Source organism: Vidua macroura, chromosome 21, assembly GCF_024509145.1.
Source record: "Vidua macroura isolate BioBank_ID:100142 chromosome 21, ASM2450914v1, whole genome shotgun sequence".
Taxonomy (NCBI): domain Eukaryota; kingdom Metazoa; phylum Chordata; class Aves; order Passeriformes; family Viduidae; genus Vidua; species Vidua macroura.
In genome coordinates, this window is record NC_071591.1 from 8,126,691 (window position 1) to 8,154,532 (window position 27,842).

General features: G+C 45.3%; 1 protein-coding gene across 1 annotated transcript in view; it reads right to left on the minus strand.

Annotated features, from left to right (window-relative positions):
• Nucleotides 1-18,176, minus strand: part of PAPPA (pappalysin 1) — a 173,690-nt gene extending 155,514 nt beyond the window's left edge. The window contains exon 1 of the mRNA XM_053996450.1: nt 17,780-18,176. Coding sequence (XP_053852425.1) covers nt 17,780-18,176 — 397 coding nt within the window. The remainder of the gene's footprint in view (nt 1-17,779) is intronic.
• Nucleotides 18,177-27,842: the final 9,666 nt, after the last annotated feature.

Genomic DNA, 27,842 nt, shown 5'->3' on the forward strand with positions numbered 1-27,842 from the left:
CATTGCACAATGCATGTGTGTTTGCAGGGGGGAGGTTAGGGCTGGAGAACAAAGGAGGAAATCTAGTGGCACCTAAATCAAACATTATGATCAATGAGGGAGTGGGAAGAGAACCTGGGGAGCAGGGACAACCTTACAACCTTTCCAGGATCAGACAGATGGCCAACATCCACATTATTACAGAAACAAAACAAAAACAAAAAATTCCATGAATGCAAACTAGGGCACCCTGCGAGGAGACTGTAAAAATCACATCATGATAGCTTAGACTTGTCTTTGTAATTGAGGGGCATTTCCACATGAAACAGTTCTAGTTATTTAATTGGATTTTGAGAACATTCTTGGGCAGACACTTTGTGAGTGCAAAACTGAGTAGTTCCAGTGCATTTATGCTGATTTATACCCTGCAAGGACTTTACCTTGTGAAAATTAAATATCTTATTGTAAAAATATCTTAGATCTTATCCAGACTCAAATATCTTATTTCATCTGGCTTTCCCATATGACTGCATCTTTCCTGTACTGATAGAAACAGCTGAGGCATTTATCAACCTTCAAAGAACTGATTCCAAAACAATCCACAGAGGAGGAGGCTGCAATAGCAGTGGGGAGAAGGGAGCTGGTCCTGCCTGTTTTCTGCTGTCGCTTATGAAAGGGATCCGGGCCTTCGCTAATCCTGACTGTTTCATGCCTCAAATTCCCTGCTCCATACTTGCACACAAGTTCCAAACCCATACACAAACCACAGAGATATTTCTGCTTTCTAGGAAGCATCCTACTGAAAAAAAAAAAACAAAAAAACCTGCCACTCTAACATGATATAACTATTATAGTATGCATTCCAGATAGGCTGGAGTCACCACATACTAACCTAAGTATAGAATTTTAGAGCTTTATTATTCTGCTCGGTTTGAATCCAATTTCATTTGTTTTGGTATGATTTTCCTCCTGGAAATACCTGAGCCTGTATTTCTGCTCTACAAATACCAGTGATCACTTGATCTGTGAGCACAAATAAATAGACATCTAAAAGCAAATTCTCACACAGATACTCATGATGTCTTAGAAGTGCACAGAAACAAATTCACACCTATTAAACCGAAGACTGTAGCTGTGAAAATTCAGCCTTTAGTTCTTAAAGGACAAGATTGGACAGCGATGGGCAAACCTCCAAAAGGTCACAATTCTGCTTCGCTTTCCATAAGTGTTGCCAAAGCTAAATCCTTCTCGAAAGTAATTGACCTTCTCAAGTCTGCAGAACTGGGAGAAAAATGTAAAAGAAACAAGCTACCTTGGAAGATTTTTGGCAATTCTTGTATTTAGCTGAGCAGCAGGAAATATCATATGTCCAACCTTTCTTATGTTATTTCAGCCCTTCTACTTCTGGTTAAATTTGGAAGTAGAGCAATGAAGACTAACCAAATACCATGTACAGGCACAATTTTCTCTGTGCAGGGGCCTATATATACATGTGCACATGGCTTGGAGGGAGCAGACTGGGGCATTTGGAGCACTTGGCATAATTTGAGTTTTGAGGAACAGTCTTCAGCTGGGGATGGCTCAAATGAAATGAAATCCTGTCTCAGAACACTAATTACCTTTGACAGGGTTTTGGTCAATGCTTGCAACTCAGCTAAAGTCACAGGAATAGGTCATTCCAGTATCCTGCATCCCCTTGACTGGTGTTCTGCCCTGAGACTGAGGCAGACCACCCAGCAAGGGGATGACAAGTTAAAGTCACCCCCAACTTATTCTCTGCCTTCTTGTTTTTAAGGGTCTTCTGTGTTGGCATCACATTCCTGGCATTGTCAATAGTCCTGCTTCTAGAGGAAAACCTTATTTTTTTCTTCGCCAAGTCTATTCTGGAAGTAAACTCTCTGCATCATTGAGGTCAGCAATAAAGCTCTTACAACCTTCAATGAGAAAAGATTTCAGTCTTGTTTTTCAGGTGGTTTTCAGACAGTGCACTGGACTGTTTCAGAGGGGAGAAGTCAAGCCATTGCTCAGCACATCATTCTGGAAAAAGGTGACAATATCTAAACAGGATTAAAAATACCATATGAAACAGAGCCTTACAATTCAACTGCAGTGATGGTGAGGAAACCCTACAATCAGCTGGAAATATTGTGGTAATCACAAATATCCTACCAGTGTCAAGGAAGGTCCATGGAAATTAAAAAGACAGAAATTAAAAGATTTTAAATTAGTGTCTTAGTGCTTTTTGTGCTTTACTGTTGGCTTCAACCATTTTTCCAGTAATAGAAAAAAACCTCAGAATACTCTGACATTAGAAGATCTTAGACACAATATGGGTGATCGCTGAATTAATTCCTCTTTAAAGACTTTTCAGTTTGGAAAAACAATTAGTTCTATATTGAAAGCTATGGTGACAGATATTCCACCACTCTGCTCAGAAAGGTTTTTCAATTGCTGACTACTCTCAAGGCTAAAACACTGCTAAAATACTCTGTTCTAAAGTCGCTTATTCTCCACTGGATTCATTGGATTTACTCATATCCTCTAGTATTCATTTCCAACCCACAATTATCAGTTTAATATTCCTAAAACATTAATTTAAAGATCATGGTGATCAAGTCACCTCCTAATCTTCTTGAGTCTAACATTTCAAGACTTGTTACAAATCATATAATTATTGTCACTGCTGATTGTTTTCTCTCTAAATCCTCTTCCATACAATATCCCTCTTAAACTGTAGACACCAGAATAGGACAAAGTGCTTTGCCAACAGCAACTCCAGAGTCATTACAGGGGTAACACAACCTCCCCAGTCCTGTTCAATATCTCCTTGTTTACCCAGCCAACGATGACTCCAAACCTTTGGCCACAGCCCCACACTGGCAGCTCACACTTACATGCTTTATCTATTCCAACAGGCAGTTGCTGCTCCACATTCAGCTTCCAGGTGAAAGATCCTTTCCTCCCATCCATCCTTTGTGTGTGACCTGCTGCCCCTCTCTCTATATGAATGACTTCACATTTGGCTTTACTCTAATGCATAGTTTTCATGTTCTCAGCTTTTGAAAACACCCAACTGAGAGTCCTGTTTTGGTCATTGTTTACCACTCCCTGCACTCTGCAACATCTGCAAATTTTATCAGCACTGATTTTGTTTCCTTGCAGGTTGTTGACAGAAAATATTAACTAGTAAAGAGCCAAGATTGCATTGTGCTGAATAGGAGGGAATGTGGCCAGAGTCACACTGTTCAGGCAATGGCTCTGTTTTTCAGTGGGGGAAAATAAATACCTGTGATACTCATGAATGCGAGCTTACACAAGTCAAGAAAAAAAAGATGGGACAAATAGATAAGTAGGAGATTGGCAAGATGTGCCCCCTGTCTTTCTGTCTCTTTGGCATTCTACCACCTCAGTCTTCCCTTTACAACAGCACAGGAACCTAGCACGACCCTGGCCAACAGGGCATCTTGGCTGAGCATTCCAGCCTGTTGGTGCAAAGGAAGCATTGCACTAATGACATTTCTTCATCCTTACAACAGCATCTCTCTGCAGGCTGCTGAGAGCCACATCCCACCTCTGGAGATGGAAAGGACAGAGCTGAAGGCACCTCGCAGCAATCGCAGAGGAGCAACTAAAACCCCAAAGCATTTCCTGTGCACTTCCACAGAACCAGCAGCTGGAATTAGCAGGAGAGGGAGTCTGCTTCTCTCACACAGGAGTTGCATCACTGCTGAAACAAACACCCTTTCTTTCTCCCCAAGCATCTAATTTATCACTGAAGGAAATCTCTGTTCTCTTTCCGAAAGCACCAGCCAAAAAGGAACCTCTACCCTTTGCAACAGCCTCTGTTTTCTCCTCTGCCAACTGGTCTCTGTCCCTCCTTCCCTTATAGAACATCTTGTTGCAATGCCCTTCTAGAATATTGTCCACATAAACCCGTGTGCCTGTTCCAGCTTGTCCTGTCACCAGTGTGTGACAAGTGTCAGAGAAACCCATAAAAGCCAGGCTGTTGGCTCGACAGGGCAAAGGACACCATGTGTTGAACACATTGACAGCTCTCAATAAATAACAGTCCTGCTGAACAGCTGGTTGGATTGCTGGGGTTTGGAAGAATGTTGGCCACATTGCCTACTTGCGTGCATCCTCCTCAGTGAGGCACAGAAAATCCTGAGCATGGGGAGCGGAAATACATCACTTCCAGAACACACCAAAGAGGAATAAAAAAAAAAAAGAAAGTATCTGAACAACAAGTTAAAATCTTGACTCAAGTTTTATGGCCAATTTTGGACATACAGAAGTGCAATAGGTGGTTGGTTTGGTTTGTTGATATAGGTGCAAAAGATGTTCCTCCTGAGGGAGTGGAGACTTGGGAGGTGGTAGGGAGAACTGTCCTAATCTCATTTCCTTATTCTCTCTCTCATGGAATACATAACTCCCATTTCATTCAGTCTGAGCCCTCTTAAGTCTGAGAGCACAGAAACTGTTCACAGAACAGTTTGGCCTTCACAGTTTGAGGCAAAACACAAGGTTTTGGCAAAAAGACTTTTGCTTCTCTGCCTCCACCATCAGTGTTTGAGGCTCAGAGAAGAGTTTGGACTAACATTCAACCTCCTCCTGCTGCAAGGTCTCATCCTCCAGGAGTCCAAGTGCTCCTAGCCCACCTTTGCTGCCAAATCCCAGCCCTGCAGAAACCTCTGGAGAAGAAACACGACCCCCTTGCTGTCTCATTTTGCCTCTGTGAGATGCAGCTGCTGATGCTTCCCTCTCTGGCCTATTTCATGGAGCTTGCAGGTGTTTGCAGATGGCCATTTCCCAGTAAAACTGGTGGTATGCCGATGTTTAAAACAAAACAAAATAAACCCCCATGCTACAGCGCCCAGTTGAAGGCCACTGCTGTTTGAGCATTGCCTCTGCTGAGACACAGAATGTAAACAATCTGTCTGATTAAACCATCCCCAGCAAGAGGACTGCGGGGAATTCCAGCCTTTCCCAGCAGAAGATCCTCTGCTCTTCAATAATTCAGAACTCCTCAAAGGGTAAGAATGAATTGCTCAACTTTCCTGCGAGGAGAAACTGTTGATGGTTATGCTGGAATTCTTGGAGGAAGCTCACCAGTATAAATCAGGTCCATTTCCACCACTGCTCCACCCTGCTCCTTTATTGAACCTGCTCGTAGGCAAAGGGATTGTGCAAGAATTGATAAACTCTGTCCGTGCTGCAATGCAAAATGCTCACTTCTGATTTTCTTCCCCCATTGGGATGGAAGGTGGAAAGACCACACTGGGGTAGCCTTACAGATAAGACTCGAGAGAAAATATTTGTTCAGTAAGAGGAACTACTCTTTCAAAAAAAAAACAATAGATAAGACTATTTTAAACCATCCCATTTTAAGGTATGGAGATTCTGCCAGCACTGGACACCTTTTGTAGTACACTTCTAAAACTTTGAGGCTCTTAGAACTAAAAGTGGGACCACAACTTCTACATCTATTATATCTGTAAAAGCTCCCTGAATTCCAAGCACACTCCTTATGGAAGAGAGGGAGCCTGGAACAGTGGCATGAGCCCTGCATTGACATCCCACCTCTGCCCAAGTGAAGAACCACGGCCCTGACTGGGCTGCCTCCCTTACTGCCAGAGCTTTCCTATATCTGATGATCTTCCTGTGCATTTTGAGTGGCCAGAAAGACTTATTAGAGGATCCAATTATCTCCTGGAAGGAAACAAACATCTAATCCACTCACCTCGTACCTGAGACCAAGGTGCAGTGATAAAGACACAAACCAGGAGCAGCCACAAGAAAATGGACTATTTATTCAGTTGCTCCTTTGCTGTCAGAGATTTGTGGGACCTCTGGAACAAGTCAAAAAACATTCTGTGTGTTCCAGCTGCTGGCACCATTACCATGCTTTGCTCATGCCCATGATGACCACAGTCCTGTGTTACCCACTCCCCTGGGTCCTGCTCACTCCTACCTCCTGAAGGGGTGGTTCTGTGAGAATGGTGTGCAACACCAGATGTACCATCAGCCCTGTGCTCAGACTATAGTGGACAATTATCCTTTGGGCTATTTTAGTCCTTTTACAGCCTTTGCGCAACTCAAGAGCAACAGTTTTGCCAGGAGCCAGAATCTAGATTTTGATGTTAAAACAACAACAACAACAAAACAGACAGAATCAGTGGATTTACCGAGAAGAAAATCTACAGGGTTACTGAAGTCAACCTTCCTGCTTGGGGTTCCCAAATGCTGTCCGTGCTGATTTCAAAGCAAATTGAGACCACAATTTTTCCCCACTTATTTTATATTTTCCACAACGATGGGAAAAGATGAAGAAGACACAGAGTTAGACAGGCAAACATCTCATCAAAGAAACTCCTACAAGCAGATGCAGGGTAGGAAAGATCCAGCAACCCTGCTGGCTCCAACCCACAGCCCGGGCCTGGGCGCGTGGTTGATTTTCACTAACTAACTTTTCTTCCCGTGAACTTCCTCTGAGGGTGTTTGTTTATAAACAGAGGAGGGAATATTATTGCTGGAGATGGGACAGTACAGGCGGGGGTGAAGGAGTTTAGGCCACAAGCCTGGAGAGCAGAGTTCAGGAGTGTTTGTTGCCGGAAACACAAAGGGCTCACTGTAACACTGGTACATGGCCCAGTTCCACAGTCTGGAGGGATTACGATATAGGTATATGCAGAAAAGACTTCAAAAAGCAAAAACAACCCCACATTGTACAAATGTTTCCCACTGCATCACCATAACCATTACGCACCCAAATAAAACCACCGAGAGCGGTGACGGTGGTTGGAGGTTGTTCTCCACAACGTTCACCTCTCAGCTTGGTCAGTTTCCCCATTGCATGTCCTCTGTCTCTGCCCCAAATTCTACACATTCACAGGTCTGGAGCAGCCCCCCTCCCCGATTTCCTCTCCAAAGGAGTTACTCTAGGTTTACATTGGTGCGTTCAACAGCAGAATCTGGCTTGTATTGCTCGCCCTTCTCTCTGCCAAGTATGTTTCAAAACTGTGTGTGCAATCCATTTAGTTAACATTTGCTTTTTCTCCCAGTACTCCTTTTCTCCCTGAACATCTCCATTCACAAGCACAGCACAGGAGGCTTCCAATTCTTGTCTAGTTTACACTGAAAATAATTCTCATTAAATTATCACTGGTGAAAGGTGCTGTTTTGACCTCCAAGAGGCTGCTCTGTTTATCCACAAGACAGATGACATGTAAGACAGTAGTAATGCAAGCTCCAGATTTCAACTTTAGCACCTCAGACTTTACAAGCACAGATGCTGCTTCATTCAGAACAAACTCCTGTGGATTGGATGAACAGCCTCCCTGGTGATGCTCCTGACAGAAACACTGGTTGTTCAGCCATGAGGGTGTGCATTGGGTGGTGACCCCTCCCCAAAAATCCCCTGGGCCCCCGTCTGCAACCTCTCACCTAGTCTGGATTTAACTATGGGGTAAGCTTTATGGAGTTGCTTTTGTCCTTAATTTAATAACCTGAGATATACAGAGGCAGATTTTCAGCATTTCCTACAAAGATAAGTAGCTACAACTTCTATGTTTTACAAGCCATTTCAGCAAGTCAATACAATAATCGATGTGCAGACAGATAAAAAATATCAAAGTATTCCAATTTAAATTGGAGTACTCTGAACTAAGGGGCTTTGCTGATATTTGTTTTTCTCTCCCATTGGGGGCTGCACACATTGTTCCATCTGAGAAATACAATAATTTCTGCGGATTCAACCATCACCAGTGTGTCTGACTCAGAGATATGAATTCCAGACCATCTGATTTTCTGCCATGTCCAAAGAGCTCATGTCACAAATTCCAAGTGCCTTCTTCCCCCAGCCCCTGTGCTGTCACCAGCAAGATGTCACATGGTAGGTGACAGACTTCATCATCACCACTGGCTCAGTACTGCCATTATCCACTCAAGAACCATCAACACCTACAAGGAAACACCCTACAGGAATTAGGGCATGTGACTCCACATGGAGAACAATCTCAGCTGAGGAATAACCACCAACATCCCTAAAAAACTATAATGAAATGCAACAAAAGGGCTGCTGGTGGGTTTGATTGCTGACTTTGTCACCAGCACACTGCCACATCCAGGACAAGTCAGAGCATCCCTCCATTCCTCAATTTCCCTGATTTTAAGGGATGTGCTCTCTCACACCTGAAATTTATCACCATCAGCAGCAGGAAGTTTTGTGGCAAGTTCAAGACTATGAAACCATAATCTTGCTGCAAAGATAAAGAAAAATAACAGCACTAGGATACATTAGTATAGGAGGAAAAAACTCCATTCAAAACTAAGTAACACTGGTAACAGCAAAGGCTTTCCTCTCCATTTCATCCCCTGACTTAAATAAAACAAACAAAATAATGGTGATAAAATCTGTTTCCTCAATCCAGTGGATGATCTTTGTGAATATGTTTCCAACACTAACAGCAGAGAACAGACAAGGAAGAGAATGAAGGAGGAAGGAGCCTGCAGCTGATGCTCGGTGTCGGGAACAGGGCTGCTCTTCTCCCAGTTCCATGACGACAGATGACTCCTGGGAATCAGATGAGGGAGGGGAAGATGGGTCAGAAGAGAGAAATCCATATGGGAAAGTGATTTAAAGCAAACAGAGAGACAATAAATTAGATAAAGAAAAGGAGGAAAAACACGACAGAGGGGAGGAAGGAGAAGAGATAAAAAAGCCTTAAATATCACCCAAAAAGAAGACTCGAGAGCCCACCAGGCCCCAGGAGGTGCCCAGCACAGAACAGAGTGGTTTGTTTCTCTAACACAGCAATTCTTTTTGCTTTCATGAGCTGGTATCATATCTCTCAGCTGCTGCTTCACCAGGCCAACTCCAGATGCTTCTCAGTTTCACTTCCCCCTCACTCCCTCTCTGTGAGAGCGAGCGCTCGCTCCTTGTTTGTGCACGGCGAGGATGGATATTAAACAGAACAATATCAATAATTCCCAGAAAATAGGCGAGCCCGTGAGCCTGGCTGAGCACACAAGCACACTGCCTGCTTACCCTGTGTTCCCACAGCGCTTCCAACAGCAGCTGGCCAAAGCCACCAACCTGTGGCCACCTTTGGAGGGGACACCACCCTCCTGCGGCACAGACGATGGGAGAGGAGCAGGAAAGCAGTGACTGAGCAGAGAGGGAAGGAGGGAAAGCAGGGAAATCAAGGACACCAGACAGTAGAGGAAAAACTGAGGCTAGGATGGTGATAAGAGAGGGTGGAGGGATTGGACGGGAAAGTCACACAATTACATCACCCTGCAGAACAGAAAATGGGAGAGTGGGTTTGGAATAGGGGAGATTTTAACGTTAAGAAAATAAAAAAAGGAAAAAAGAGAGGGAAAAAAAAAAAAAAAAAAAAAAAAAAAAGTAAGGTTGAAAGAGACAGAGGCCAAATTGAGATTTGGAGTACAGCAAAACCAAATAAACATGTCCCCTTCCTCTGATGTTAGGGCTTCACAGTTTTTCTTCTCTCATGTCTAAAGCAAAAAAAAAGTCTGCAAAATAAAGGATACTGAAGCAAGGACCACAGACAGGTCCAGGCTGTAGAGAAGGGGTGTGGAAAACTCTCTGAAATCACAGCCTTTGCCAGATTCAGCCAAGCTCAGTGGTATTTTTCATGATCTTGACCAGATCAAGTCCATGCTTCCTGTGTAACCACGAATCCAGCCCTGTTCTGCCAAGGGCTAATTGACCTGTATTCATATTTGTTCACTTTTAACTGTGATGCACAATGCACCCTCACTTGGTGCTGCCAAACTTATGGATGCTCAACAGTCCTCAAATTGTTCTGATCACTGTCAACAAGGACAGCAGAAAGCAAATTTTTGTGGTAAGATATTTCAATCCTGTTCTCTTTTTACCTTGCCTTTTTGAGTTCTGCTCTGCTCCTGCTCAGAGTAAGAGTACTTGAACTTCATGGATGGCTTTGGGGAGAGTAAACTTTATAATAGGCACTAACATCAAATCAAAGCAGTTTACAAGATGTGCCACTTGTGTCAGGATATGTGGGGAAATAAACAAGCTGCTCCTCCTTGATCATTGGAGTTTAAATGCTCTATTGATCTGGGAAGAAAATCAAAGGGGCTTTGGAAATGGTGTGTGTGTGTGCATGCATGCTCACAGCAGAGAAAATGAAGAGAAATGTGGAGAGACAGAGAAAATAGCACAACAATCAAGTATTCCTTCTCCACAGAAAGGTGAAATAAAATCAAGAATCATATCCAGATGTCAGCAACCCCCAGGTGGGGAAATGGGCACGGAGCAATTGAAGGGTGAGGCCAGGGAAAAGCAACATCTTCATCTTCAGAAGCCTCTTTTTTGGGAAAACAAAGAAACAAAATGCACAGCACAGCAACTGTGCCCAGAACAATACATGAAGCAAATGGCCAGAACCCAGGCAATAGAAAAGTCCAGTATATTTTGCATTTATGAAATAGGAAGATTAGCATACACTGCCCATGTAAACAGTACTAGATGGAAAAACTGGTAGCACTGAGAGAGGAGGGTAAATGAAGAAATAGATTATATTAGACTTGCTGATACACTTGAGAGAAAAAAACATAGAGGATTTTGATCAAACAAGTATTTTCTGATGCATTTTCTCAGTCATCTGGAATGTAAGATGCAAAGAAGTAAAAACACAATCAAGCATTCATTCCAAGTACAACTGTAGGGATGTAGGAACTGCCACACAGGCTAAGACCTGAGAAGGGAGGGAAATGTTTGATAAAATATTTTTCTCAGGAAAAGGGGAAATTAATCAAAACAGACTATCTGTGGGAAAGGATCAGTTTTGGCAAATATTCCAACTTAAAATTTCAATAGAAGTTTCATAACTGTCAAAACACCTGATTCATTTTAACTCTCTGAAAATAACAAAGCTGATACCTTTTACCAGCCAATGTTTTTCTTTCTCATACTTAACAGTTTTCTAAAACAATGTTTTGGATTTTAGGTACTTCAGATGTTGTCGATCTGTCCTTCTCTTTTCCTGTCTTACATTACAATGGTGACTCTCAGTCTTAGCTAAAGAGCTTTGGTTTATAGTAGAGCACTGGGAAATCTTCTGTGGCCTGTGCTATATCAGAACCTACAAAGTGGATTTTCTGTGAATGTTTGGACTAATTATCCGCTGTTATGTCCCTGACACTGCAGGGGACTGAATTTGGCAACCCAGGTGGTCCCTCCTCTGCTTCTGCTCCTGTAATTTCTATTGGGAAAAAGAAAAGAGGAGCTGAAAAAGCAACAGATAAAATTAGAAGCAAAACTATTATATGGGAGCATTTCAGTTGACCCCGGTCATGGAAGGGTTTATTTTTGTTTTTTTCAATATGTCTTTTTGAAAAAAGACACTATACTTCGGCACTTTTTTTTTTTTTTTTCCCTGGCTCAGGCCAGCATGAAAATCCAATGTGAAAGCACTTGGTTAATCCTGTGGCCTTGAGAGTACCTAAGCCCTGTTGGTCCTGGAATATTTTTCATAAAATGTTTTGGGTTGGAAGGGACCTTTAAAAGTCATTTCATTCCACCCCTGCCATGGGCAGGGACATCTTCCACTATCCCAGGCTGCTCCCAGCCCTGTCCAGCCTGGCCTTGGGCACTGCCAGGGATCCAGGGGCAGCCCCAGCTGCTCTGGGCACCTGTGCCAGGGCCTGCCCACCCTCACAGGGGAGAATTCCTTCCTAACATCTGATCCAAACCTATTCTCTTTCAGTGTGAAGCCATTCCCTCTTATCCTGGCACCCCAGGCCTTTGTCAGAAGCCTCTGTCCAGCTCTCTTGTGCCTCTCTAGGCACTGAAAAGCCACCCTGAGGCCACCCCAAAGCTTCTCTCCTCCAGGCTGAACAATCCCAGAGCTGCTCCATCCCTCTGATCCCCTGGTGCCTCCTCTGGATCTCTGCAGCAGCTCCAGCTCCTGCCTGTGCTGGGCCAGGGCTGGGGCAGCTCTGCAGGTGGGCTCTCACCTGAGCACAGGGCACAGGGGCACAATCCCCCCTGCCCTGCTGCCCAGACTATTCCTGACACACCCCAGGACACAACTGGCTTTCTGGGCTGCCAGGGCACAAAACACTTTTGAGTTAAGGGTGCTCCTGGATGCCTTGTGGCTTCACCTCTCCTGTGACAGACCCATGTCCTGGCAGAGCCAGACCAGGCTCCAAGGAAGGTCTTTCTGCACTCAAACTCCCTGCTCCCCTCAGCTGGCTGTCCATAAGCTGAGTCAGGCCCCAGTGCCCAGCGAGGTGTCCACTGGCACTTGGATCTTTGCTGGTCAATGTGCTCAGCCAAGGGTCTCTCCCACCCTTGGCAAAGGTGAGTGGACTCAAAGACCATGGAGCTGCCTCAGCAAACACCTGGGTCAGCTGTGCAAGCAGAGACCTATCTGGCACTGGAAAGTGGCACCTACCTGTCTGGGTTAGGGTTCCCAGGGAGCCAGCATCAGTGAAACCCTCTGGGATTTGGGATTTAAGCTCATCCCTCCTCATGCCACGTGTGGCTGGGGCTGACAGGGGACACCTGTGCTCAGTGCAGCCACAGCCTCAGCACCCCTTGGCCACCTACAACCCCCTCTTGGCACCTCGTGGGGTGGGAGTGGGGGCCTGGAGAGCAGCTCCAGCCTGATTCCCAGGGTGCTCCAACCCTGCCCAGGGCTGGCTGTGGCGATGGCTTTGCGTGCGAAGGCTCTCCAAGGGCTTCCCCTCGCCCTCAGCACCGAGCCCGCCCTGCACAGCTCTGCTCTGTGCTCCTCCAGACATCTCCAGCAGTCCCTGAGGACAGCCCTGCTCCTGCTCTCTCTCCAAACACCATCCTCGCCGCTTGCTTTCTGCCTCACGCAAGTTGCTCTAACTGAAACAGGCTGCCTTGAAGTAAATCAGGCTGAAATGAAGCTTGGAGAGGCAAACTCAGCCTGGGACACAGCCCTGTGCCTACACGAGACAGCCATACACCATTTAGGAATCTAAATTTGCCACCCTTCACACACACAGTCAAATTGCCCTCACTGTTTCATTACCATTTAATTAATTAGAGCAGCCAACATGCAAGTGCTTTAAGAGGAAAAAAAATCCCAGCTTTATTCTAACTGTGCTGTTCTGACTCTAGAGTGTAGCTGGTCAAAAGAATGAGACCAGATTAAATTGGAGACTAGATTAAATTATAATATAAAATTATAGAAAGAAAAATCAGTTTCTGATTTTTGTCCCAGCTTCCACAGGCTGAAGAAAATATGCTGTTCAAATGCAAATATTTAGTAAATGACAAGCTATGAGGGTATTTTGTTCACTGACCTATGAGTCAAGCCACATCCAGATCCATAGTCATGAAGTGGATAATCATTTGAACCCATCCACAGGGAAACCAAGCCCACACGGCTTCCCCCACCCTGAGCAATGGTGTTTTAGGGTCTTATCACCTTGCAGGAACATCTGTGCAGGTGTTCCAGCTCTTGTCACTCCACTCTGCCCACCACAGCCAGCACCCTGCGACCTTGCACGTGCCAGCACTAATTAATCAACAGAACTACAAGTTTTATATTTGACTTCTCCTTCATTGTAGTGCTTCATCACAGAACACAACTAGGAAGTTCATACAATTGAAAGACAACAGGCTGCAGAAAATGCCACATGATCTACCTGCCTATTGTTTAATGCCAGTGAAACTCTGAGTAAACTCTTTGTTGAAAACATCCTCAAGTTCCCAGCACACCCAGCATGAGGATCAGCTCTGGAGACAGAACCCAGCTCACCAATTCTACCTGAAGTGTATTAAACCAATATAAGAGTCCAAAACTTCAGAAGGAAACAACTCCCCAAAATAAACATGTATTCTTTAACTCTGTAGAAGGAGTAGACCTATGCAGTGTCTTTATAATTGCCTAATTATTGGACCCTGACATGGATGTTTCTCAGTCCCTTACATGCAAAAGCTGTGGCTTTAAGTGAGCTCCACCATGCTGATTTTGGCTTTTCTTTCTCTTTGGATTCTGCTGCAGTTTTATGTTCATCAAGGACTGAAGTTGAGAAAACATAGGCACTCCCTTACATATGAAGCTTTATTAAGTTGGGATCATGCTCCCTGTTGGCAGGCTGAGGAATAGAGAGACAGAGGGGAATGAAACCAAGAAGTGGGGGAAAAACAAAACCAAAACAAAACCAAAACAAAACAGGAAAACTTTCACTCTTCAGAGCAGGCACGCCTTCTTACTCCGGCTCCCGCTGCCGATCATTCATCCCGCTCCTCTCAGCTCCCAGCCAGTAAAGAGTCAACATCTCGCTCCTGTGAAAACAGGAGCCACCCCACACCCCAGAAAACCCCCTGACAGGGGCTCGGGAGGATCCCGTTTCTCAGGATGGGGTTGAGTTTTCACAGTGGACCTGAAACATCTTTGATTACAGCAGCAGCAAGGTCAGCAGGGCTTTGACGCCCCTCATTTCGCATGGTGTGTGTGCATTACCGAACCTAGCACAGCCACACCTTAACCCTTTCCTGCACCAGCATCCACAGTCTGCGCGGGGAAAGTGCCCGAAGCCCCCGAGTGACTCCACGTGCACATGTGCGTGTTTACAAGAGGGATGCGCCGAGCTGCGGGCTAGGTGCGCACATCCCAGCAGGGTTTGTCCGAGAACTCTGCGGCCCGGGAGGGAGGGAGGGATGGAAGGAGGGAGGGCGAGTGCGCAGGAGCCGGGAGCTGCTCCGGGAGCCGCACCGCGGGAGCCGCTCCGAGGAGCGCAGCCCAGCCCCGACAGGGCTCCTGAGCTTTTGCGTAACACAGATCAATGGGTCAGACTTCCAGTTTCCCAACAGCTTTCCCCGTGACAAATGCCAGAGCAGATATCCGTGGAGTCAAACAGGGCGGCAATAACATCGCTGCCAAGCAGCGTGAAAATTGGCAGAGCCTGGCACCAGGACTGCCTCTCATCAGAGACAGGGCATGGCCCGGCACAATGACGAACCCACTTAACAGCGCTGTAAAATTAGCCATTTATGAAAACAAATTGAATACTGCAGCAGAGAATGACGTAAGGAGAGTTGGCTCCAGACAGAAACTCCCGTAGCCTGGATTAGCAGAAGAACTCCGTTATGTCAGGGCTCAGGCACAGAAGCTGATAACAACTTGGGTCCTACATGACATTTTTAACAGACACAACAGGTTTCCCCTATAGGCACACATGGGGCTCCTCTTGAACCACTGGCAGTAATTTTTTATATGCCAGCAGGGAGTGGTGAAAGGGGAGCAGTCGTCACGGGCAGAAAGTTGGGGGCAGAAAGTAGGGGAAGACACAAGAGCAGCTCTGAAAAGAGGTGTATTCCAGTCAGTCCCACCCCTCCCCTCAAATCTGTACAGCCACACAGCTTCCCACTTTGCAACTGGGACGAAAGTTGGGAACAAATTCACTTCTGGCACTGACAGCAAATGTGCCCCAGTCCCTTCCCCTCCAAACACCCAGATGGGCTCTTGATTTCAGTGGGGTCCTACAGATGCAAATTCTACAGCAGAATGGCGCTCCTCAGTCTGTCACATCCCAAAACAGTGAAAATGTGAAAGCCAAGAGTTTTGGCAGCCAGAACCCTTGATTTCCTCATTGAGGGAAGCGTAATCTCTCCCTAAGCTTGCTGCAGGTCTGGGAGGCTGTGGTGTGCAGAGGATACTCCAAGTGAGTTCCTCTTGGACCTCTTCCAGGTGTTTACACACAGAGCCAAACCTGGCTCCTCTTCAAGAGTGCGTATGAGGGGGGCAGGGGGAGCTTAAAAATAAAATAAAAATCACAAAGTCCTCCCGAGCTGAGCTGAAGCTCTACGGTGCAAAACTGGGGCATTTCTCTTCATTTTTCACAGTGGAATGTTATTTCAATGCATAAAATGGGTCAAGTGTTTTATACAGGCAACAACCTAACCTCCCCCATCCAATTAAAGTATTTTACTACAAATGATCTTTGTGTGTGTTTGTCTAGGTTCCCTGTCGTGAGAATTAGAGATACTTGCACCAAAGACAGACATGGGGTCCTAGGTGTTGGATTAAACACATTAAAAAATACACTGACCCTGTTTGGGTACCGATGAGATCTGTGTAAACCCCAATTCTGCCTTTCCTAACTTGAAAGGGAAGCACTTCGAGCCCTGGGGTTTAAGTTAGGGTTGGGAACCAGAAGAGCAGAGTGTGAGAAAGCCAGGGGGAATAAATCAAGGAATAATGTGGTTCACCTATGAAATCACTGCTCTGAAAGCACACGGGACCAGCCCATGCCCGGCACCTCCTGCCCACCCCGGCAGCCCCGCACAAACGGCGTCTCCCTCCTCACAGGCGAGCGGAGCAGCTGCGATTAGGGAAAGTTAAGGAAAAGCACGGCTGAGTTCATCTCAGTTTTTTGTTTTCTTTAGGACAAAGCAACTTTCTTGCGAGACAGCAGCCGCGCCGGTCAGGGATGGGGCAGCGGAGCCGGGGATGTGGCAGGAGGGAGGGCGGCAGGGGACAGCGAGCGGGGCTGGCGGGGCAGCCGCGCCGCCGGCACAGGCAGCGCTGCCTCCCGCGAGGAAGTGACTCCACTTACAGGGAAAGGGGAAATCCTCCCTGTCTCTTTAAGGCATCCTAGGACATGGAAACCTTGTACTTTCAGGGAATCTCCTTGCCAGAAGAACTGTAAAACATGTCTTCCCCCCGCCCCCCAATACCCGTTTCTGTTTCTGACTTGTTTCCCTTTTTTTTTTTTTTTTTTAAGGGCATTTCCATTTTCTATGACTTCCTTCAGAGCAAAGATGGATGTGGCGACATTTATAAGGGTTTGTAACCCTCCGAAAAGTATCCGATTTCACGACAACTTCGCTGCACTTTATCACTAAAGCGGGGAAAGGGCGGGAGGTGGAGGGAGGGAGGGGGAGAGGGAGCGAACGCGGGGAGAGGGACCCAAATTCAGGATGGGCTCATAAAATTTAAATAAGAAAAGTGCAATACTCCTTGTTATTGTCCAGCTCAGACAGCTTAGACTGGTAGCTGCTTTGAGTACTAAATGATTTTATAGGGCTGTTTGACCTTAGAATCATTGATGTTACACTTGCCATTTCTAAGGGGAGACAAAAATACTCCACACATCCTCTAACTGCAGTGCGAGTCCTAGCCGTAGCTGAGTGTCGAGGGGTTGGGAACTTTATAAACTCATTTGATTCATTTGAGGTTTCACAATAGCCAAAAAGTTCCTTTATAGCTTTTTGGAAACCACATGCTAACACTGCATCTAAAGAGCGAACAGCGGAGTACACTAAAAAGCCAATAAAACCAAGGAAATCGTAGGGGGACCTTAGATATGCGTTTCTTTGCAGCCACACACCAGTCACATACATTTCTTTCCATACATACAAACAAGCCGCTTTCAAATGCTCTACTTACAGTTTTCCAACCTGAAAATTAGACAAAAACCCCACCGTAAGAGCTGCCTCTTCTACCTGCACCTCAATCCGCACACCCAGAAAGACAGAAACTACCCCAGGGCACTGCCATTTCCCCTATGCAAAAGTTTACATAACTTTTCCTGCGAGCCTACACTTCCAGCCGGTCCGCAGAGCTCCGGGATCTCCCGGAATATCTGGCGGGGCGAAGGCGAGCCCGGCGTGCTGGCAGAGGCGCTGCCATCCCCCGTGCGCCGCGGGGCACTCCCGCGGGGCTGGGTGTGCACACCCCGCTCCCGGACACACGCACGCCTCCAGCCGCCCGCTCCGCCGGCTGCCGGCACGGAGCGGGGATGCTGCAGCCACAGGCACGGCCAGACCTACCTGCAATGACAGCCGGAGATCTCTGTCCGCCTTCGGCTTTCAGCCACACTTGCAAAGTGAAGGCATCTCGGGGCAGCTCAACGTCTGCCTTCAGCCGCAGCTGATCACCTTGGCCACTGAAATAGAGCGCCCTGCTCGGGGTAAGGGACTCCTCTTCGTCCTTTACCTCCCGCTGTTGCCTCCTGCGGGGGACATGCCCAGGCTCCAGCCCAGCAGTGGAGCGCCTTCCTCGGGCTAACCTGGTGGCACAGGTGCCCGGGGCAGTGTGGAGGAGCTGGCGGCTGTGCCTGGTGTCCCTTCGTGCCCTGCGGGAGCGCTCGTCCATCCCACATTCGGGTCCACTGGCTAGGGCTGTACAGAGAAGCGCAAGAGGCAGCAGCAAACTCCAGAGCTGCATTTCCAATCTTCCCCCCCCTTCTCCCCTGCAAATCCTCCCGATCTGCCAGCTTTGGGCTCCTCCTTGCCTTGACTTTCTTCTCTTGTTCACCCTTCTTGGTATTTGCTCTTTTTATAACCCTTCTCAGTTGCTTTTTCTTTTCTTTTTTTCTTTTTCTTTCTTTCTTTTTCCTGCTTATAGATTTTTTTTTCTCCTTAAAACAAATAAAAATCAAATAAATCAAAACTCCTTCTTGGTTGAAATGTATTTCTCTGTTCTTCCTTCTCTATCTGTCTTCTTCTCCTCTATTCCTCCACAGCTGGAACTCCTCTCTCTCTTCTTTTCTCTGCTGAATTTTCTTCCCTTTATTTTTTTTTTCTTCTTAAAAAAAACACACACACAAACTCACACACACTCAAAACAAAACAAAAAACCAAAACAACCCCCCAGCTTTCTCCAAGACTCAGACCCACTGATTTCCCTCCCCCCAAAAGATGCTCTAATCTATTTATTTTTTTGGCCTCCTTTATAACATAAGCCACAACCCCCTCCTTTCCCCCAACCTCCCCCCCTCCCTTCTTCTCCACAAAATGAAAGAAAAGAGAAAAAGCCCCTCAGAAGATGAGTAAACAAGAATATGCTAATCTACTCTAGGGTGCTCCACCTTCCCAATTGAATGATTCCCATTAAAACTGCAGGGATCATGACTAATCAATCAGATTGAAGGAGCAGATAGCTCCAGAGGTTCAAACACTTTTGCTGTTTTCCTTTTCCCCCCTTCTTTTCCTCTCTTCCTCTCTTTCCCCCTATCACTCCCCCCCCCTTTATTTATTTTTTAAAGAAGACAATCAAGATGAATGGATCAATGTGACAAAAATCCTGCACCCCCCTTTTTGCAGTCTCCCCAGCTTTCTTTCTCAGTCCAGTCCAAAACACACATTCCTATTTTTTTTTTTTTTCTTGGCAAAAGAGAAAGCTATTTCTCCTCTCAGACTCCCCGTTGCACTTTGCTGGTAAACCTTATGCTCCTCTGCAGCACATAAAGAGTCTTGAAACTTGAGTCTCAGATATTTTTTTTTAATTGCTTTCTTTCTTTCTCTCTTGTCCACTCTCTCTCTCTCTCTCTCTCTTTTTTTCTAATTCCTTATTTTCCTCTTATTATTTTCTCAAAGTTATGCAATCAGCCAGGCTCCCCCTTTTGTGGTCCCCCTCAGTGCAGTTGTGTGCAGCTAATCCAAATGTTGCATCAAAGGTCCCCATCGAATCATCAGGAGCTAAAAGGAGAGAAGCTTTTTGAAGAGCGTTTGCCTTCCAGAAGCTGTAGCAACAGAGTAGGATTTGGCTTTTGAGTGCTCCAAAGACTCCTGGGTTATTTTTTGGAAATAATGATTAAAAAAAATCAATTATTAATTTTATTGGTAGATTGAATAAAAAAATCCTCTCTCAATATTGCTAATTTTCAGCCTAAGGAATTCAGCTCCCCTGGTTTCCTTGGCTTGGTTGTAGCCACAGGTAAGCTCCTGGCTGCTTGCTGGTTTGTAGATCTCTGTTTCTGAGCTGGGACGTTTCTTTTTTTTTTTTTTCCTCCTTTTTTTTTTTTTTTTTTTTTTTTTTTTTTAATATTTTTTTTTCACTCTTGAAAGATCTCAAAAGCTCCCCCTGATGGCAACAAAAAGGATTTTTCTAAGTCCTTAATCAGTGGAAATGACTTGGCAGTGGCGCTCACGGAGTGTCCGGGCCAGTGCTCTCCTCTGAAGAAATCCAGTAAAACCAAGTTAAATCACACCAAACCCGGTCACAAACCACTCACACCATCCTCTTCTTCCATCTCTAAATTGATGATTGTCACATCTTACTTTCCTATATATTTTCAACAGGAATCATGCACCAGAGTTTTCCTGGGACTGGCATCTTTCTGCTTTTGCAGGCTCCCCTGTTAGCATCGCTTAGTTCTGACAACTTCCACTTAAAATATACATTCTAACAGTAGCGAAAATATTTTTTTTCCAATGAGAAAGCTCTGTTGCATGCTCACAAGTCTTCCAAAAAAAAGTTATTTTTAAGTTTCTTGCTTATTTGAACACTCCATGACACACGATTGGCATTTTCAGTGGTGCTGGGTTTATCCACAAAGTCCCACCAGAACCACAGCCTTAGAGCCCCTCTCTATTCTCCAGTCCATCCCTCTACCACAGCTCTTCCTACAAGAAAGACAAAACACTGGGAGCATCTACAAAGTTTATAATATAAGACCTCCAAGCCATTAAGCCTCTCAACAAGTGAGAGGAAATATTTAAGTGGGAAATAAACGGTACAAACTCCTATAAATGTCCTGAAGAACTCTCAGGGATATGAAAAAGACACTTCCGTCTCTGTGCCTGCTTGGCAGAAACAATTTAAGATCAGAGCTAAGTGCTGCACTGCACTGTTCTAACTTAGCTCATAGAGTACACTGCAAATCAACCAAAAAAAACATAAAGTTTCAAGTGAACCTGTTCAACTTCAGTGAGAGCTAAACCAGGAGGAATCCTGCTGCCAGGACACTGCTTTCTCCACATGACAACTCCTCCAAGGTCCCTGGGAACTCTACACATATCAAGGCTGGAAGAGGCTCTTAAAATAATGCTGGTCCTAGTTTTTTCCAGGAGAAAATTCTGTGAAATCGTGGTGTTTCTTAGGGACGTCATGATTTGGCTGAAATCACCAAGGAAAATTACTGAAACACTTCAATTTGATAGCACTGCATCATTTAATTTTGGACATACTTGACCTTCTATCTCTTACAAAAGGGTTTCACTGTGACCAAATCACACTTCAATGCATCAGCCTGCAGCTCCAGTGACAAATTCTGGGATATTCTTGCTGCAGAGGAAAAGCCCAGAGCTCTGCTTCCTGTACTTATGGGAGACAGAAGAAAGTATGGAAAGATGGGATCTATCTCTAGCCCACAAATTACATCTTCAATCAGTTTTATTCCGAAGACATAGTGAAAACATAGAGAAAATGTAATATATAAACTCTAGATGTGACGGAAAATGAAGTGGAAGAGATTTGATTTTAGGAATAGTGAGTAAATCTTGGATTCCTTAAGCCTGTGGGCCACATCTAACTTCCCTGACCAGATGAAATTCTCCCCTGCACAGATGGACATTTATCCTCTGCTTAAGCCAGTACTTAAATGATGTACAGAGCTGGCAGAGAGGTTCCTGCCCAAGGAGAATAATCCTACTGCTGCACTTGAGTGCAATATTCTCCTCAGGAAAGGGAGAAGGAGATTGTCTTGCATCTAGAGGTATTTTCATGAGAAAAAGGAAAAAAAAAAAAAAAAAAAAGCACCTAACCCTAGTTACACATATAGAGAGAAGAATTAGAATAGATATTTATGACACTATGCCAAAAAATAGCATTGAGCTAAATGCTGTATGCAGTCATTATAAGGAGAAATACTCAGCAGGAATCTTAGCTGAAGCTGCCAATAACTCCCAGGTTCAAGACTGGAGCTGAGTGAATAAATCATAACAAATAATGGTTTTGTCAAATTTCGACTTTTTTCCCTCCTATTTGCAAGCAGACTGTGAAACCTCTCAAATATGTTTGAAATTACATGGCCGTTTCTTCCTCATCGTTAGTATTTCTCCGAGGCCAATTAGCACACAATTTGCTGTAATGTACACATTTTCACATTTGTTCTGTGTTAATTGGGCAAGGAAGTCACACAGCATTATTTTTGGCTCCCTGGGGGGTCAGGTTTAATCACTCATGATACAGTAAAATTACTAATTTTACATACGATGGGAGTTTCCATGCTTGAAACTCTCCTTGCGAAAAGCGGCCCTGGCTCTTCAAATTACTCACACGAAGGTCAATTAAAAACAATATTTCTTGAAAGCTGAGCTGAAAAGTCTGCCAGATACAACTGAATTGAGGCCCTACTCTTCTGGGTAAGTATTTGTGCATATTTGTCCTCTCCGTGCACAACTCCATCAATCACAGCAGAGGTTTCACAGTCTTTACCCCTCACCGATATCCCAATCAAGTCTCTCCCAACTTGGCTTGGGTTAAGGATGGCTGGAACACAGTCCAACAGCTACTCTGCTCAGAATCAGACAGGGCCCAGACACCAGATTTTAACACAACGTGTTGGATTCAGGGCATATTTTATGCAATCAGCAATGGTATGATCGGAATCACGCTGCCTCCACAGAACAGCACAGAATGAAACCCAAAGAGCTGAGAATAGCTTCAAAGAAAAGGGGATTTGGGCATCCTGGCTTGTGAATCCCATGAAGTTCAGCACCTTTTAGGAGAAATAGAGTCACTTGCTTGGTGACATAGCGGTGGCACAGGGGTTGTGTTGGGTGGAGTGTGGCCACAGCTCCTCGTGAGCCTGAGGAAACACTAATGAATGAAATGCTAATAACTGAAAAAAAACCAACAGTGAAAACATGTGAAGCATGTTCTGTCTTGGAAAAGACTGAACAGAAGACCTAATGTGGACTCAGTGTAAGTCCACCAGATTTTTCATTGTTTTCTCTATCTGTCATTCCTCCTCTTACTTTAAACAGAGTGATTAAAAGTCTGTGCTCTGCCCCCCCTGTCACACTCCATACTGATAACAATCCTGATTTCCAGGATTTATAACTATTGCCTGCACACTCATCATTCCACACAACTCCACTCACTTGAAATCACAACACCAGCTCTGTGTTGCCTTTATTAGTGGAGACTCTTTTTTATTAAGAGACTCTTCTGCTGCTGGTCCCTCAGCTGCCCCTTATGTAAAATACTCTCTTAATTTACATCAATAAAACAGCCCCATGTCAATTTGAAACACACCCTTTAATCCAGAAAAGTTTACTGAACAATTAAGGAGTGCAATAAATGACAATCAAGACTAAAAGCATAATTGATGATTTCAGGAAGGTTTCAGTAATTTTATAAGGTAATTTGCAGTCAGTGGCTATAAATTCCTATTTAAACCTGGCATGCCACTCTTTTTTGCCCTGCAGAGAGCTGTATTTCCTAACAATACTGATGCCTGTTTGCCTGGAATTCAGTTACTTTATCCTTCAAATTTCCCTCATGAAATATTGCATTTCCAGAAAAAGTTACATATTCTTTGTATTTTTTTCACCACATTCTTGAAATACATTCTGGGGGGGTAGGGAAAAAAAAAATCTCTGTTCTACATTGTGGTGAGAGTGATAAGCCATGGTAGATGATGTAAGGGTTACAATCTTAAATTAAACCATGTAAATGCTGATTAAATTAGTGGACCCATTTTGATTTGGACTGAGTACTCTAATTCTGGGTTCTCAGGATGGGCTGTCCAGGTGAAGTCCTGGCACTGAAATCCTGCCCTGACTGAAATCCTTGGCATGAAGAGAGAACAACTGTGACCTCACCTGCATGGTGTCACTCCAAGGCCATGTCCCTGTGACCCAAAACACGCACATGGGGATGCACCAGGTTTTTGGGATCAGCCCCAGTGAGTCCTCACAGGGTGAGTTTTCGACATCCCACTGCTCCAGGGCCACATCTCAATGTGGGAGAGCACCAGGCAGGTTCAAAACCAGCAGACTGTTGGGGGCAGCAAAATCACAGCCTAAAGCAAAAGGTGCTGAGAGGAGGAAGGACCTCGTGGGTCTCAGCAAGCGCCCACAGCACCCTGCCCAGCCAGCCCCACACCCTCAGCCCAGGGCATCCCTGTGTGCCCTTGGCAGGGACAAGATCTCAGCACCCTCCCCAGGCCTTCCTGGCATTGCCCCTCCATCAAAAGCACTGCTTGGAGCCACCTGCCCCTCTCACGCGAGTTTAAAATCCCAACAAGAACACAGAACCTTTCTGCTCTCCCCTCTCAGTTAAGAAGCCTAAAATGATGCCTCTTTTAAAAGTCTGCTCACTCAGAGATTTAAGCTTCCCAGATGAAATCATCGTGGTAAGAGCCAGAACTGCAGAATAATGCGTTTGTCTCTTCTGCACTGTTTGCCCCATAAGGAATTCTGGAGATGCCATGAAAAAACAGGGAAAACCCTGTGAAGTGCATGAGGAGATCCTCTGGTTTTCCATAACGCAAGATGTGGTTCCCAAACCATCTCACCTAAAAGCCATCCTCCAGTACTTCTGGGCTTGGATCAAAAGCTGCAAGAGAATAGGACCTGGTTGGGATGGAATAAGGAACAAGACAAGCAGTCAACTGCCCAGGAAGGAAAATCCTCCTGGTGATTTCCATCTCCTGGTGATTTGCAGACACTGGTAGCTGGTTTAAGGCTGGCAGGAGAGGGACAGAGCCACTGCTTTATGAGCACTGTCACTGTGTTTGGGCTCCCTTGAGAGAGCTGTGTCCATGACAGGACCAACAAGCCCACCCTGACATCTGCTGGGGCCACCTCAAATCCACCTCTGGAATGCACAGGAGTAGCCAGGCTCCCACAGCAGCCAAGACCAAATCGTGAGGATTTGTCAGAGAAAAGACCCTTTCACTGAACCAAAGATGTATCTGATAGCACCAGACAGCCAAGTAACTCTGCAACTGAAAAAACGTGGGTTTGCTCTTTACTTAAAAACAAAAAAAAAACCGAAAACAAAACCAAAACAAAAAAAAAAACAAAAAAAAAAAAAAAAAAAAAAAAAAAAAAAACAAAAAAAAAACAAACCACAAAAAAAAAAAAAACAAAACAAAAGGTGCCCTGGCTCTGTAAACATGAAGTGCATTAGCAGATGTTCCACCTGTGCATCCACACACAGCCCACGGCACCGCAGTCACTGTTCATTTGTCACCTCCCCACAGCAAGCCTCAGCCCAGAGGTCAAGGACTGGCTGAGCTCTGGAGCCTGATCTCTTCTCCTATACCTCCCAATGTCTCCCCCACAAGATAAACAGCTTGCAGGGGTACAGAGAGAGGAGGGGGCTGCCTTGGGAAGGCACAGGGGGCCTCTGCTGTCTGGGTACCTGTGCAGAGGATATGTGGGAGGTCATCACTCTTCCAGGGCTTTGCTCTCACATCTTCCTCAAACCATACATCACTTGGAAAACATTAATGAGAGCGAGGCCAGCAGCAGCTCTCGTGGAGGAGGAACCCAGGAGAAGCAATGGGGTGGCACTCCAGCCCCTCACACAGGGTGGGCTCCTTCGGGCAGAGTGGCATCACTGGGGGAGAGGTGGGTCCAGGAGATGGGGATGGAGAAGAGGGTTCTGCTTGTGCTTTTCTCTCAGAAGAAACACACAAGCTGCTCTGAAAGCCAGAAGGGAAGTTTGGTGCAGGCATGTGTGTACACACAGGGAGAGACGAGGAGCAGGACCCAAACAGATGGAAATGCAAGGCTCAGGAATAATCTAGACAATTCAAATACATTAGGCCATGCATGATTTGGTATTCACAGGCAGCATCTTCAAGAAAGTTTAACATACCCAAATGTTTTTTTCCTAAACCAGATTTCTGCTTCAAAGCCAGTACTAACAGGATTAACAAAAGAAACCTGCCATGTCTTGCTATTGGAGATGATAATCAAGCAAATGATAAACAAATTGATCAAGAGAAAGACACATGTGTCAGTCTGCAGCAAGGAAGCCAAAAGACAGAATTCGGAGGAAAAGCTGCTCGGCATTTGAGAGCTGTTCCCAGTGAAATGGGATTTCCCCTCTCTGCTTTCATTTGAATGGCATTTGAAAAACACAGCTGCAGAGGCCCATGCACACCAGGGATGGAGCCAAGAGGGGAACCCTCCAGCCCTCAGCAGCAGATCTGAAGGGAGCAGCTTGTCCTGAATTCACAGCACCCAGGGCACAAGTCAAGTCCTTCCCTCAAACCTTCCCAGACCTTCACAGGCACCTGACCCCCGGCAACACATGGCACCCTGAGATCCCCCATCAATCAGCAAAGGGCAGCTTCTGCCCCAAGCTGGCACAGGAGGCTCCCTCAGACCAAACAGCACTCCTGGCATGGGAACAGACCTCTGCCAGCTGTGGATCATCCCTTAGGCCTGGAGCTCAGAGCAAGGCAGGATCTAGCACTGCAGAGCGAGGTGGCTGCCTGCCTGCCTGGAAGGTATAGCCAGTCTCTGCAGTCATGTGCTTAGCTCCAGAATTTGAAAAATCTCATAACTTTCTGTGTCATCCCCTTGCACCTGAAGGAGCCCCTCCCCAGTCCTCCCTTCCTGATCCCAGCCAAGCTTCCCCAGCCTCATTCCAGCCCTGCACCCAGCTGCTTCATCTTCCTGTGCCCCCCAATGCTCTGCCCCCAGAGCCCACAGATATTAATTGATTTGTCAAAAGAGAGTTCAGGCAAGGATGTATTAAATCTGAGCATTCCACTCATACCTCCCGGGCTTCCCAGTGCAACTGAGATTCCTCAAACATGGTAAAAAAAACAAAACAAGACAAAACAAAACGGAGGAGGGAAGAACAGAAAGAGTGGAAATAGAAACCAGACAGATGAAAAGCAGAAGGAAAAAGAAAACCAACAACAAAACACAAATAATTTGGAGGACAGCCCTCACTAAAAGCTGCAGGTTGGGGTTTTTTTTGGCTAAAAGTTTGGCATCTGTGGCCTCCTGTGATATGTCAGGGGATGACATAAATGCAATATAGCAAGCTTGATAGGAAACAATTGCCATATGTGAGGGTGGTGGCAGCCTGTGCTTCCCCCGCCACCCACTATTGCTTTCGTCTGCACTAAAGCTGAGTCTAAACAAGTGAAGTCCATCTCTATCTGTCTAAATGTATAAATACATTTTCAGCCAAGACCCACCACTGGCTGCAGTTGTACGGCAACTCTTAGTCGAGATGCCTCAGCAGGGTTTTGACTTTATCCCCAGCTGATTGTTAATGCATTTAACAGCATTTTCAGAAATTCCCTTTGCTCTCGGAGGTGACACCCGGGGCTCCAGCGAGACGTCGCAGATCCCTCTGATGCAGCACAGCTCACCAGTGAGTGTCAGCCCCTGTTTGCCCACGAGCATAGAAAACCAGAAAGCATCACATGGACAGCTATAAAAGCTGCAGAGAACTGGACCTGAAAGAGCTACAACCTTGTTTGTGTTGGAGGAGATCTCCCGTATCCTTCTTTTAAGGCTGATGGTTATTGCTCGAGCACATCCGTGTGCAGAATTGGACACGCTGCACGGGCTGTGCTGCTGAAAAGGCAGCTCAGCTCTGCTGCTCAGGCAGGTAATTAAACCCATCAGTGAGTGAATGACCTGGTTAAGAATCTCAAGAAAATAGAAAATTCCTCAGGAGGCAAAAACTGGAATTGAAATATCAAAATTTATCCTGGAGCAAAAAATAGCCTCCTTTGATTCTTTTGCCACCAATGCTTTAAAAAAGGATGAGGAAAATGAAAAGTGCACCAAATAATACATGAAAACATTCTCCCCACCTAAATAGACATAGAAGCACAAAGCCCTGTATATATTCAGTACTATTTTTAGAAAACATTTAAACCTACAGACTTCAAAATTAATTCTCCAAAGTACATTCCTATAGTGCAATACAAATCTCATTAAATTCCATAGTTCATAATATTTATACAAGAAGGTACCCTTTGTTATTAAATACTATAGGACCTGCCCAGAAAGGTTAGCAACTCTTTCTAGGATACCAAAACCTTTTCAGATCAGTTCATCTCTAAAAAAGCTGGGGCTGATTTTAATTTGATCAGCCTTGAGTTGTTGTCGGAATAGTTTACTG